The 15,502-nt window shown below is 35.8% G+C and overlaps 1 protein-coding gene across 2 annotated transcripts in view; it reads right to left on the bottom strand.

Annotated features, from left to right (window-relative positions):
• Window positions 1-15,502, bottom strand: part of SLC4A10 (solute carrier family 4 member 10) — a 226,922-nt gene that overhangs the window by 133,810 nt on the left and 77,610 nt on the right. For both annotated transcript variants that reach the window (XM_024122229.1, XM_024122230.1), the window contains exon 4: window positions 8,348-8,486. In XM_024122229.1, the coding sequence (XP_023977997.1) occupies window positions 8,348-8,486 (139 nt within the window). The remainder of the gene's footprint in view (window positions 1-8,347; window positions 8,487-15,502) is intronic.

Here is a 15,502-nt window from a genome sequence, read left to right as displayed (position 1 = left end):
TATTAGTGAATCTTAACGATTTTCAGCCCTTTACAGGGCCATAATGCATCACAGATCATGGGATGATCATTAATACTGCTCACCAACTATAACTAGTTCTCCCTCTCTTCTTAGTAAAGAGTAGGATATCACTACCTGGCTTTTTTTTAACTGGGTGAGGCCACTGTTGACAAAGAATTGTGAGCAGAAATTATCTGTGCCACTTCCAGACTGGAGTTTTTCATTGCTAGGATGAGACCCTCTGGAGCTCTTTTTCCCTCTGTGGCCACCAGCTATGTTCAAGACGTAGGCGGTTCTATCATCCAGAGTCTCTGAGTAATGACTAGTGCAGTGGTGCAGAGCCTCCACTGATTCATGATGGACATGTATCATGAACCATAAATAAACCTTTGTGATTTTAAGCTTTTGAAATTACAGGATATTTTTTCTAGCATAATCTAGCCTATCCTAACTGATACAAATTTTAGCAATTCATACCAGCATCAAGTTCCTAATTAGAATTAATGGTGAGAGTGAATATACTTTTGATAAATAATCTAGTATTTCTTGCCAGGTATAAAAGTAAGGCCATGGTAACATTGTGAATGTCAATATCTCCAAGGATCAACCTCTTGACAGACATTTTGAAATGGGATAGTACTGTGGAAAGTGTATTGGACTAGTTGGGAATAAAAAGAAATCTAGGTTTTGGGCCCTACTCTATATCTAAATTGCTGTGTGACCAAGGGAAAGTCTTTCAACTTCTCTGGGCCACAGTTTTCTCATCTGTAAAATGATGAGACAAATTCAACACATTCAAAACTTGTGCAAGACCACCTAGTCACTAACCTTGTCAAACCAGATCAACTCCAACTGTTCTTGTTTTTCTCCGAGTCTGTGCCCATTTTCTACCATAACACAATTACTTCAGTTGGATTTATGGACTTTTTTAGCTCAGATATCTTATGCTAAAGCCTATAGTGAAAACGGATTTAACATTTAATTTCCGTTCTTGTCTGGAACAAATCTCAAGTTGAAAAATGTTCTGTGTTCTCTCCCTCTCGTCTTATGTTATCCACAGAAGGTGTACCAAGAGAGTGGATACAACTTTTATTAAATCTTCTGTCACCTTATATACTACTCACATATGATGTGGTTTTTCAGACAAAAAGAATAAAAGAAGGGAGTCTTTACAGCGTCACTTATGCTGGTGTTATTTTGACTGAAGAACCTTGTTAGATTTGAAATCTAGTTTCCAGTCTGTTGTGTAGTAAAGAAGAATTAGGGTCATAAAAGGGTGTAATTTTGTTTGGGGGACTATAGATTTCTCATTTCTGGAGCTCTGGTACTTTCTGTCATCTTTCTATATAGAATTGCTACTAAAATGTTGTATTTAAAATTTTCACTCGAGAAATCCTGAAAAGAGTGTTGATACATTACTAAAAAAACCATATTGTTTCTTAATTACTTAAGTATAAATCTATAGACTGATCCATACAATAATATTGTTTATAAGTTGTAATAACGCTAATAATAAATTCATTTTAAAATATCCATGGGCTTCTTGATCTATGCAAAATGATCCAACTCCTTCTTCTAAGGGAATTTATAGTTAAATTTTACTTCCAGATAACAGTGAAAATAATTAAATAAGTAACGAAGCATCTACATCATTTTATCTTGGTTCCTTTGAAAGGGAATATTTAGATTAAGAATCTTGAGAAGATATGGAGGGGGGTGTACGTGTGTTTGTGTGTGTGTAAAAACCACCACCATAATCAAGATACAAAACTGTTCCATCACCACAAATGAGCTTCCTTTATATTCCCAATCTTCACCCTGTTTCTTTCCCCTGGTAATCATTAATCTGTGCTTCATCACTATAGTTTTGTCATTTTGAGGATGTTATGTAAATGGAATCATAGTTTACAACTTTTTGAGATAGACATTTCTTCACTAAAACACAATGCCCTTGAGATCCATCCAAGTTGTTGTATATATCAATAGTTTGTTCCTTTTTATTGTTGAAAAGTATTCCACTGTATGGATGTACCAAAGTTTATTTAACCATTCACCCACGGAAGGATATCTGAGTTGTTTATAGGTTTTTGCGATTACAAATGAAGCTGCTATGAACATTCATGTAGAGGTTTTGCGTGAACATAAGTTTTCATTTCTCTAGGATAAATGCCCAAGACTGTGATTGCTGAGTCATATTTATTAATGCATGCTTAGTTTTATAAGAAACTATCAAACTGTTTTCTAGAGCAGTGCTACTATTTTACATTCACACCAGCAATAACTGAGAGATCCAGTGTCTTTATATCTTCACCGCATTTGCTATTATGACTTTTTTTTTACTTTAGTTATTCTATTAGGTGTGCAGTGGTATCTCATAGTGGTTTTAATTTACATTTCCCTAATGACTAATGATATTGAACACCATTTTATGTGTTTATGTGCCATGTGTATCTCTTCTTTGAAAGGCCTGTTTTTTTGCCCATTTTTCCAATTGATTTGTTTTCATACTGTTGAACATTTAGAGTTCTTTACATATTCTAGATATAATTTTGTTTGTCAAATATATGGTTTCTGAATATTTTCTCCCTGTCTGTAGTTTGTCTTCATCCTCTAACAGAATTTTTCACAGTAAAAAGTTTTTAATTCTGGTGAAGTCCAATTTAAGAATATTTTCTGTTCTTCTTTTATTCAAAAGATTGTGCTTTTGGTATCATGCCTAAAAACTCATCTTCTAGCCCTAGGTCCTGAAGATTTTCTCTTATGTTTTCTCTAACATTTGTATAGCTTTATGTTTTACATTTAGATTTATGATTAATTTTGAATTAATTTTTGTATACACTGTGAAGTTTAGAATGAAGTTAATATTTTTTACCTATATGTAGATCTCTAATTGTTCCAGTACCATTTGTTGAAAAGACAATTCTTCCTTCACCTTTGTCAAAAATCAGTTAGCTGTACTTGGGTTAGTTTTTCTTAGTTCTCTATTCTGTTCCATTGAACTACACGTCTATCTGAGAAGACATTTTAAAAACAAAAACTCCTTCCTTTTGAATAATTTCTTTCAAACTGGGGGCTTGATCTTTTAGACCAAGAATGGAGACTCTTGTGAGTTCCAAGCAGTTTGGATGGCCAAGTATAAGTTATATGCATGGATGGTTTGATATAAGCATAGGTTTTATGAGTATTACAGGAGGAAACATAAGATACTTTCCATAAAAAGGAACCCACAAGTTACAAATATCAAGTTACTAAACATTTCAAGATTCAGTGTTTTATGCCAACTCCAGAATGATGCCAAAAGCTTTAAAAGATATTTAAATGAATATATTTTAAAGATACATAAGTATATCTCTCTTTTCTGTTTTTCATTCCATTTCATACTCCAAAGATAGAAATTAGCAGGTCTAAGAACACACCAAATCCTGTTTTAAGATTTGTAGTCACTGAATATACTGTCAGTTACAAAATGCCTGGTTGCAGTTAATGACCTAAAGTGCTGCAATTTATTCCAGTTTTCAAATAAACTCAGCTGACATTTGTTTGAATAGCAAACCAAAGCAAACAAGAGTCTCGCAGGCATGAATGAGATGTGATGGACAATGAAAAAAAAAGAAATTTTAGGCCAACTGCATGACATTTTCTATGGGGGAGGGGTGGATTTAAACTCTGTTGAGATTATTTTCCTTTCCTTCAGTATGTCTTGTGTCTGTTTTCATCCATAATTAACACATTGGAATCTCTTTCTACTAAGCAGCAACAACATAAAATAGGTGTTTCCTGAATTCTTTGAGGATTAAGTTGATGATAATCTCCTCTACAATACTCATATTAGAAATCTACAAAATAAAATTCCTCTGCAAATTAGAGATAGATGATTTCTATAGAATTTAACTCTTTCTGTTTATTTTATTCTCACTAATTTAGTTTAACTTTTCTAATAATTTTTATTCTCTGATTCTACCCAAAAAGGGAGTAAAGGAGTTACCATATCATCCAAAATGATAGTCTTGGGGGAAGTCATGAATTCTCAAGAGAAAACATCCTTTTTGGGTAGAGTTAAGGATATGGAGGGTGAAGGGGGAACATGGTTAGAGTGGGGGCTGGAGATTAACATATGCAATCATAAAGTACCTATTTCAAGAGGAAAGGGGTATTAAAATATATCCAAACTTAGAGTTTATTGACATTACCTGTTCTTAATTCATATTATTTTCACACCTCACATTGCACTGAAAAATCCTGATGACTTGACCCTTTACCAATTTTAAATATCAAATACCTTCACATCATCAATAAAATTGTTTTGATGTAATAATCTTTTTCCACATTACCATGTATGTATCAGAGGCCTAACTGCTATCCCTTTCTTTGCCTCTGCTGAGCTCATTTGTGGGAAGCATTTTTAAAGGGCAACCACAGTGAGTCAAGCATGTTGTCTCCACAACTGCACAGCTGTGGTATCTTCGGGTATTTTTCTATTAATAACATTATACGTTATTTATAAGCAGGACATTGTAATTGTGTTGATTTCATTAGCTCTGTCATATGGCTTCTTCTAGGGTTTTTTTAAAAGTGAACAGCTGGTTTTCACAAACATTTATTAAATAATTATTATTCAAAAATTTAGCTTCGAAACCTAAAACTTTGCTTAAGTTTTACTTGGCAACAACAGTGGACATGAATTATTCAAGATGTGATATGTGGCAGGTGCAATGTGCTGATAAAATACCCTTTTTATTTCTATTATTAGGGTAGAAAATTATTAAGCCTCCTGGAATACTAATCAAAAGAAAGAAGTACTTCAAATGGTTATGGTAATGATTTATTAGAATTAAATTGCATTTGAAAAATCAGATGGAGTCATGAATTAACTAAACTTAGTTTTGTTAGATGAACTAGGGCATCAAGAACAAAATTACTTCCACCACTTTAAAACCTACTCCATTTCTAAGTCCTCAGTAAACACGTTCTGTTCTTCCCTGATGTGTTGTGTCTCAGCCAAAATTCATCTACTCTCCTCTTCAATGTCTGTTACTATTTTGATTGTTCATCAGATGTCTCCCAAACCTCAATACCTGCACCATGCATAAGGTTCCAGAAGCAGGGCTAAGAACACAGGTCCTGTCTAATGACATTAGAAAATACTAATAAGTAACTGGGTCACCTCTCTCATTCTTTATAAATAAAGAGCAACATATTTTGATGGCTTAGGATAAACATGTTGTTCAAGTTAATCCATTAGAGCATGATAAAATCCTACCTGCTCAATTGTGACAAGAAAAGAGCTAGATTCTAGCATTGCTCTGCTATCTCCTAGCTTGATGAGAGTGGGAAAGTTACAAGGAAGTTACTGCTTAAAAGGAATAGATCACCATTTGATCTGGAAGGTGAAAAATCACCAACCATTTTAATAATAAGGGAGTTACGCCTGTCAAAATGCATATTCCAATCTTACTTCTCAGCTCTATTCTGAGGGATGAGAGTGAAGAAAGAAATATAAAAGAAATGCTTCCAAAAAGTACTTCTCAGCAATTGATTAAAGAGATTCTAACCAGAGCTGCAGAGTCATCATAACCACCAGATCTCCTTCCTTCAAGTTAGCCAGGAACACCAGTTTCTTAGAACCAGCTGAAGACGGATGCCTCTAGCCTTAAACAGGGAGGTTTTTACTTCAAATTCCTTATCAACAACTCTTTAATCATGAAAGAGCAAAATGTATAACACTAATTGGTGGAGAATATTATCATATATTGTATTTCTGTCATCAAAGAAGATGAGCACACATATTATATCCTTGAAAATAATACTTAGTTTTTGATGCAGTTGGAAGAAAAAAATTAGGTAGATGGTTCTTAATCTCTAAATTTGCCAGGTCATATAAAAACTGTTTCAGGGCTTCCCTGGTGGTGCAGTGGTTGAGAGTGCGCCTGCCGATGCAGGGAACTCGGGTTCGTGCCCCGGTCCGGGAGAATCCCACATGCCGCGGAGCAGCTGGGCCCGTGAGCCATGGCCACTGAGCCTGCACGCCCGGAGCCTGTGCTCCACAACGGGAGAGGCCACAGCAGTGAGAGGCCCGCGTACCGCAAAAAAACAAAACAAAAAACTGTTTCAAATTTAGTTCTATATTTAAAATATTATAATAGCATCAGAAAGAATTTAATTTATGTAGTTTTTTTCATTAAAAAAGGTAATTCACACAGAATAACATACCACCAGTTTAAGGCATTAAAAAACACAAGTAAAAAAATGAATGACTTGAAATAAAACAGGTAAAGGAAATGAACAGTTAGTTCTCAGGAAAAAAAAACATATGACAAAATGTTCAGTCTCACTAATAATTAGAGAAATACAAATTAAAGCACTGAGATTTATTTTGCATCTATAAAATTAGCCAAAATTTTTACAAGTTTGATGATTCTGTGTGGCAAAGGTTTGGGGGAAATAAGCATTCTCATACATTGTTGAGGGAAGTATAAATTACCAAAACATTTTATGAAGGCAATTTTGCAATATCTACAAAAGTAAAAAAATGTCTGCTCTCTTTGACACATAAATTCCACTGATAAAAATTCACCCTACATGAATACCTACAAAATAATCCCGAAATATATGTGTAAATGATTATTGCAGCAATGTTTACAGCAAAAATAAACAAAGCAACCTAAATCCCTATCAAGACTGGCTAAATAAATGAAAGTTAATCCATAACTAAATGTGATGCAGTCATTAAAGAGATTAAAAAGATTGAGTAATCGGTATTGATAATATGGAAAATGATCCACATATATTAAGTGAAAAAAGCAAGGCATGAACGCAGTATATAATACCTCTTATGTAAATATAAAAAGGGCATACATTTACATGCAGATGTAGGCATTAAAATTTTTATGAAAAGATGTACAAGAAGCAATTAATAGTGATTACCTTTGAGGAGAAGTACTATGAACAAGAGTAGAGCAATGTTCTTGCTTTTTTACCTTTCTATGATTTTTGAATTTTAAATATTAGCAGTTAGTTTTATTTTTTTAATGTTAACAAAGATGAACTAGGTGAAAGCCATTTTTATCTTCTTCTATTTACTTTTAGTATATTTTAAATAAAAGAGAGCTACATTAAACTATATCAAACAAGAATTAACCAGGCCAGTATTATTTATAATATTATCATGATTGAACATTTAATTCCACACTACCTCTGGCTAGAGTTAAGGCAATGATTAAATGCAAGACCTGAGACTCTATTCCTAAGGTCTACTGAATCTACATTTCAACAAGATCCCTGGTCATATGTATTCACATTAAAATTTCGGAAGCAGCAGGTAAAAGACAACCCTAGGCATGCCCCAGTTCCTAGTGCACACCTGTATCACAGCATTCATTATACAGTACTTACAACTTTGTTTACTTATCTAAATCCCGCATTAGAGGTGAGGTTGTTAAAAGCAAGATCTAAGGTGTTTTTTTTCTTTTTCTTTTTCTTTTTTTCTTGTTTTTGGTGTGGCTTTTGGGATCTTAGTTCCTCAACCAGGGATTGAACTAAGGCCCTCGACAGTGAAAGCACAGTCCTAAACACTGGACCGCCAGGGAATTCCCTAAGACTTTTGTTGTTGTTGTTCTATATCCATTGCACCTGGCACACAATAGACCATAAATATTTGTTACACAAGTGAGTAAATAAGCAAGAAAGGATGACAGCAATTCATCAATTACATGGCAATATGGAAATATTAATTACAAATGACAGAAAAAGTAATTTCTTAAAAATTATTTTTAAAAACCACTATGTTTAAATGTATATATATATCCTAGAAACACATTACAAAATATTTTTACCCTCAACAAACAGTACATAAATTCAGGACTCCAACTAAAGTCTCTTATAATGTTTGCCCTTTCTTTTAAAAAGTCCCATATAATATCACCAGTTGGGGCACAACCTAGCAGTTGAAAAGATAGAAATAAATTACTGTTAGATATCTACTGTTTTCCTGATGACACGCAAATTATGCTACTGTTTAAGACTGCAGCTGCTGCTGGTTCTGCATCACTGTATGTTGAAAAGATAGAAATAAATTACTGTTAGATATCTACTGTTTTCCTGATGACACGCAAATTATAATTAAGACTGCAGCTGCTGCTGGTTCTGCATCACTGTTTACTATAATTACAGCCTTCAGGTTTCATCCTGACCCATATCCCATTATAGGATATGCCCAGGTCAGATGAGCAATTTCAGAAATCAGCAGCACTGATGGATGTTTGCAAAATTGTGGCATTAGATATATCTCTTTCTAATAGCATGAAAATTCTTTAGTATACCTTCATCCTGCAACAAAAAAAATCCTCACCTGGCTGTTTCTCGCCATTCAGCATCCTCACCTTCACGCCAGCAAATCTCATCCAGTTCCGTAAAAAGGTCATGAGGAATGTGTTCCTCATCATCATCTTCAGTTCCAAGAATAAACTGTACCCGTTGTGATGGGGTGTCTATGGAAATCAGAGACATGAACATGCATTATCATGACTTGGAGCTTGAAATGTCCTGGTCACAGCCTTCAACACCACTCCAAACTCACATCTCCCCTGCCCCCAACACTGCAGCACGCAGCCAGAGTAGACCTGGGAAATTAAGACTAAATTTGGCATTATATTAAGTCTAGTATAATGCGGGATCATAAATATGTAAAATGTAAATATGTAATGTATCTATATTATCAAAGATAAAATCAAATGTGATGATTATTTTGGATTACATATAACATCATGGAAACTATTTCTACATCTCTCTTATACACACACACATTTTCTTTCATCACATATGCTACATTTTATGGTAATATTCATAAGAGTAGACTATGATAAAATTCACTTATACTAAAACTGTGCTGAATATAATTCACCAAAGAACTCCCTTGTGATGCTTCTTTGTAGTCACAACCTTATCCCTCTCCTAACCCCTGGCAACCACTAATCTGGTCCCTACTGCTACAGTTTTGCCTTTTCCAGAATGCCATATAAATGGAAACATACAATGTGTAGTTTTTTGAGACTGTTGTTATTCACTTATCATAATGCCTTTGAGATTTATCTGTGTCACTGAATGTATCAGTAATTCCTTCTTTTTATTGCTGAGTAATAGTCCATTGCAGGAATGTACCATAGTTTTCTTATCCATTCACTTCCTGAAGGGTATTTAGTTTACAATTTTTTCAATTATGAATAGAAGTGCTATAAGTATTCTTGTACAGGTTTTTGTGTGAACATAAGTTTTTATTCTCTAGGGCAAATACCTAGGAGTAGGATTGCTGGGTTACCTGGTAAATGTGTTGTTCAATCAATACATTGGTGATGAAAATTATAAAACTTTATTGAATGATGTAAAAGTAAACCTAAATAAATGAGTAAGTTTATATTAATGGGAAAGCCCAATAGTGGAAAGCCATCTTATAAATTCAATGTTATGCCAGTAAAACACCTGGTATTTTCACATTATGCACCTATTAAAATGCCCGAGATCCAGAACACTAATCACACCAAATGCTGGCAAGGATGTGAAACAACAGGAACTCTCTTTCACTGCTGTTGGGAATGCAAAATGGTATAACTCCTTTGGAAGACAGCTTAGCAGTCTCTTACAAAACTAAACATGCTTTTACTATATGGTAGAGCATTGCACTCCTTGGTATTTACCCAAAGGAGTTGAAACTTATGCCCACCAAAAGACCCTGCACACAGATGTTTATAGCAGCTTTATTCATAGTTGCCAAAACTTGGAAGAAACCAAGATGTCCTTCAGTAGGTGAATGGATAAATCTATTATGATTCACCCAGACAATAAAATATTATTCAATGCTAAAAAGAAATGAGATAGTAAGCCATGAAAAAACATGGAGAAATCTTAAATGTATATTAGTAAGTGAAAGGAGCTGATCTAAAAAGGCTACATACTGTATGATTTCTATATGTAGAAATTTCTATTTCTATATTTCTAATATACTGTATATATTTCTAACTATATGACATTCTGGAGAACTATGGAGAGAATAAAAAGATCAGTGGTTGCTGGGGGTGGGAGTGGGATGAATAGGCTGAGAACAAAGGATTTTAAATACTCTGTATGATATTATAAGGACAGATATATGTCATTACACATTTGTCCAAACCCATAGAACATACAACACCAAGAGTGAGCCCTAAGGTAAACTATGGTTTTGTGCATGATTATGATGTGTCCATGTAAGTTCATCCTTGGTAAAAAAAATGTACCATTCTGGTGAGTGATGTTAAAAATGGGGGTGGCTATACCTGTGTGGAGCCAAGGAGTATATGGGAAACCTCTGTACCTTCCTGTCAATTTTCATGTAAACCTAAAACTGCTCTAAAAAATAAAGGCTTTTTTTTTAAACATCTTTATTGGAGTATAATTGCTTTACAATGGTGTGTTAGTTTCTGCTGTATAACAAAGTGAATCAGTTATACGTATACATATATCCCCATATCTCCTCCCGCTTGCGTCTCCCTCCCACCCTCCCTATCCCACCCCTCTGGGTGGACACAGAGCACGGAGCTGATCTCCCTGTGCTATGAGGCTGCTTCCCACTAGCTGTCTATTTTACATTTGGTAGTGTATATAGGTCCATGCCACTCTCTCAGTTCGTCCCAGCTTACCCTTCCCCCTCCCCGTGTCCTCAAGTCCATTCTCTATGTCTGCGTCTTTATTCCTATCCTGCCCCTAGGTTCTTCAGAACCATTTTTTTTAATTCCATATATATGTGTTAGCATACGGTATTTGTTTTTCTCCTTCTGACTTACTTCACTCTGTATGACAGTCTCTAGGTCCATCCACCTCACTACAAATAACTCAATTTCGTTTCATTTTATGGCTGAGTGATATTCCATTGTATATATGTGCCACATCTTCTTTATCCATTCATCTGTCAATGGACACTTAGGATGCTTCCACGGCCTGCCTATTGTAAACAGAGTTGAAATGAACATTGTGGTACATGACTCTTTTTTTTTTTTTTTTTCTGTGGTATGCGGGCCTCCCTCTGCTATGGCCTCTCCCGTTGCGGAGCACAGGCTCCGGACGCGCAGGCCCAGCGGCCACGGCTCACGGGCCCAGCCGCTCCGCGCCACGCGGGATCCTCCCAGACCGGGGCGCGAACCCGGCTCCCCTGCATCGGCAGGCGGACGCGCAACCACTGCGCCACCAGGGAAGCCCACATGACTCTTTTTGAATTATGGTTTCTCAGGGTATATGCCCAGTAGTGGGATTGCTGAGTTATATGGTAGTTCTATTTTTAGTTTTTTAAGGAACCTCCATACTGTTCTCCACAGTGGCTGTATCAATTTGCATTCCTACCAACAGTGCAAGAGGGTTCCCTTTTCTCCACACCAGCATTTCTTGTTTGTAGATTTTTTTGATGATGGCCATTCTGACCAGTGTGAGGTAATACCTCATTGTAGTTTTGGTTTGCTTTTCTCTAATGAGTACTGTTGTTCATTCTTTTACATGTAGCTGTCCAGTTTTCCCAGCACCACTTATTGAAGAGGCTGTCTTTTCTCCATTGTATATTCTTGCTTCCTTTATCAAAGATAAGGTGACCACATGTGTGTGGGTTTATCTCTGGGCCAAAAAATAAAGTCTTAAAATACAGGGCATCTCAGTTTTTAAATTGTTTAATTGTTCCCACCAATGTGCAGCACTATATCTTATATATGATTACATATATTCAAGAAATTATAAGAAAGGAAAAAGAAATTACTTTTTTTTTTTTTTTTTTGTGGTATGTGGGCCTTCCTCTGTTGTGGCCTCTCCCGTTGCGGAGCACAGGCTCCGGACGCGCAGGCTCAGCGGCCATGGCTCACGAGCCCAGCCGCTCCGCGGCACGTGGGATCCTCCCAGACCGGGGCGCGAACCCGGTTCCCCTGCATCGGCAGGCGGACGCGCAACCACTGCGCCACCAGGGAAGCCCAAGAAATTACTTTTATACAGTATATTTGCTGCAGGCATTAGTAAAGCATTTCTTTTTTAGAATATTAACATATGAGATATGGTTTATTGCCAAATATTTTGAGAAATTTGTCAAACTAAATTTTATAGCAAAACGAATAAGAATTGAGTCAATAGCCAAGTCTCCTGCTTAACAACCTCTTGAAAAGAATATGCCACTTCCCTGGTGGCGCAGTGGTTGAGAGTCCGCCTGCCGATGGGGGAGACACGGGTTCGTGCCCCGGTCCCGGAAGATCCCACATGCCGCGGAGCGGCTGGGCCCGTGAGCCGTGGCCGCTGAGCCTGCGCGTCCTGAGCCTGTGCTCCGCAATGGGAGAGGCCACAACAGTGAGAGGCCCGCGTACCGCAAAAAAAAAAAAAAAAAAAAAAAAGAATATGCCAATTTCCTAGATGTAACGTGAATGTTGATTTTTGAAATGAGACTGATGGATTTCCATAAATATCAAATGTACTTAAGGAAATCACAGTGCAGCATATGCATTTATGATTTAATTTATCTGAAATAAGAAGCTAGTATTATATTTTTCCTAAAAGTATACTATCTGGGTGATAGTAATACATACTAAACCCAGTCACATCAGAGTCAAATGAAATGCTTCTTGACAGCTTGTTACTTCTGTGGCTGGTTCTTCTGGACCAAAAAAAAAAAAAAATTAAAAAATAAATAAAGTCAGTGCTTCAAACAGCCGTAAAAAAGAGCATAAGTTGCAATTTTAGAGTTACACTAAGAAATCAATTAAATTTTTCTATTAGACCTACCCAGTGTGACCAGACATGGCAGTTTTGTGTTTCATGACAGCCTATTCTAACTACTCACTCACTTGTCAGAAACCAAATCCCAGAGTAGCCATGCCTCAACATTGGTATTACATTTCTCATGCTTTTGAAACAATTTCTCTCATCACTGTTTTCAATGACTTATTTCAGTTTACTCTGCATCAGTAATCTGGGTATCTATAACACTTACCATGCATCCAACCCCCCCAAACTCAAGTACTACGTGCAGGAAGCTTGCATTTAAGACTTATTAGTATTTCCCCTAATAAAGCATGAGGATCACTCATCACAACATAGTCATTAAATAAACATGAGGAAATAAGACCCTCATAGTTATGAATAAAGAGGATTTGAAAGTCTGAGGTAGGGCATCATATGTTTAAAAGACTTCTCGAAGACACAATGATAACAGCATAGGAAATAATAATTTATTAACATAGGATAATCTATTCATGGACAAGAGGTATTTTATTTGGGTTCTAAACAACATATGACTCCGTGTATCTGGCTTTTCATTCTTTAGAGTAGAAATGATTTTATAGGTATTAGGTTATGCTCACAAAAGTCTTTTTATGATCATCCCATCAACGTACTTTTAATGTCTTAAAGAGAGGCTCAGATTATGTTTCAATACAGCAAATATTCAAAATGTGTTATTCAATGACTTTTTAAATATCTATGCAACTTAAAATTGTATGACATAAGTCATGTAAATTATAGTAATATCACAATCAGAAATAATTTTTCTAAGCATAAATATTTCTCCTATGTTGATAGGTATTTTATTTATTTTTAAGATAGCCACTGAAAACATAGATCATTGTAATACGAACTGTAGCTAAGACTATGATAGATTAAGATAAGGTTCTGTTTCTGTATTTAGTAAAATATATAATGGAAATAAATTACAGCATGGAGAAAGCTGCACTAAGGAATAAGGGTCTCAGCCTCTTAGTATCCTCTTCTGGAATTTGTAGATACATCAAAAGACACCATTAAAAGAGTGAAAAGATAAGCCACAAATGTGAGATAATTGAAACATGAAAAACCAACAAAAGATTTATGTCCATAATATATAAAGAACTTCTACAAATCAAAAAGAATAAATGATCCAATTAAAAAAAAAACAACAAGCATAGACCTGAATAGGCACTTCATAGAAGAGGTTATCCAAATGGCCAAAAAAGCACATGCAAAGTTACACAACCTCACTGGTAATCAAGAAATGCAAATTAAGATAATGACATACCATTTTGTCCCTCATTAGACAGTTAATGTTAGTAGAATGAAATTGTCAAGTGGTAGTTAGAATGTAAAACAACATATGCTCTCACACTTTGCTGGTGAAAGTGTTAATACGTACCCTATTTTGGAAACTGTTTGGCATTATCTACTAAAGTTGATAAACATATCCTATGACTCAGCAACAAATAATTTCATTCCTAGGTATGAGAAATGCATATGTGCACCAAGAGACATATACAAAAATGTTCACAGCACTGTTCTTCATAGTATCTCCAAAAATAAAATAAACTTAATTTTCATTAATAGTAGAATGCATGGTATATATAAATAAATGAGCACTGTACAATAACGAAAATTAATAAACCAAAGCTACAGCTAAAAACATTGGTGAATCCCACTAACAACACAATGTTGAACAACAGAGACACAAATACCTCCTATATGACTTCGTTTATAAAAAGTTCAAAAACAGGCAAAACACCCAATGTAAGAAGACAGACTAGAGATCCTTTTGGGGAGAAGGGAGAGAGTAGTGACTGGGAGGGAGGACAAAGGGGGTTTCTGGAGTGCTAGCCAAGACAATATTTACACAGATGTTTCTTTGTCATAAATCATTGAGCTGTACGCTTATGTTACTATGGTTTTTTTGTTGTTTTTGTGTTTTTGTTTTTTGTGGTACGCGGGCCTCTCACTGCTGTGGCCTCTCCTGCCGCGAAGCACAGGCTCCGGATGCACAGGCCCAGCGGCCATGGCTCACGGGCCCAGCCGCTCCACGGCACATGGGATCCTCCTGGACTGGGGCACGAACCCGCGTGCCCTGCATTGGCAGGCGGACTCCCAACCACTGCGCCACCAGGGAAGCCCCTGTTTCTATGTTTTAACATTCATAAATACTTGTGTTACACTTTACATAAAATAATTTTTTTAAAAACTCATTGATATTCTTATATATCAGCCAATTGGGAGTTAAATAGGAACAGAAAGATATTGCCATCAATAAACAGATTTGAAGTTATGTTTTCTGTATTTGCTTCTTTCTTCCTAAAATGTGTACACAATTTATCATCTAAGAATGGAAAAATCCCAGGTCTAATTCAAGGGTTGTGCTAATTTATACAGTACCTTTGAGTACCATATTTTAAATGAGCATTTAATAAAATAGATGTCTTTAAGATTTATTTCTAGTGCTTATAGATTAATTATAATTTATATACTCTTGTCATCTCTCCTCTTACATTCTTTGTTGGGAGGCTGAGGAGAAAATTAACATTAAAGGGCTCTGAATTTCTCTCATTATCTTTTATATTTTCACTGACTTCAAGCTAATGCTTCAAACTTATTTTTAAACAACTCAACCATGTTCCCGGTTGAAAATATAATTTTAAATTATATAAGGTGGGGCTACCCTGGTGGCGCAGTGGTTGAGAGTCCGCCTGCCGATGCAGGGGACACGGGTTCATGCCCC

The sequence above is a fragment of the Physeter macrocephalus genome, chromosome 2 (assembly GCF_002837175.3).
Source record: "Physeter macrocephalus isolate SW-GA chromosome 2, ASM283717v5, whole genome shotgun sequence".
In the NCBI taxonomy this organism is placed as follows: Eukaryota; Metazoa; Chordata; class Mammalia; order Artiodactyla; family Physeteridae; genus Physeter; species Physeter macrocephalus.
This window is presented reverse-complemented; position numbering and strand designations above follow the sequence as displayed.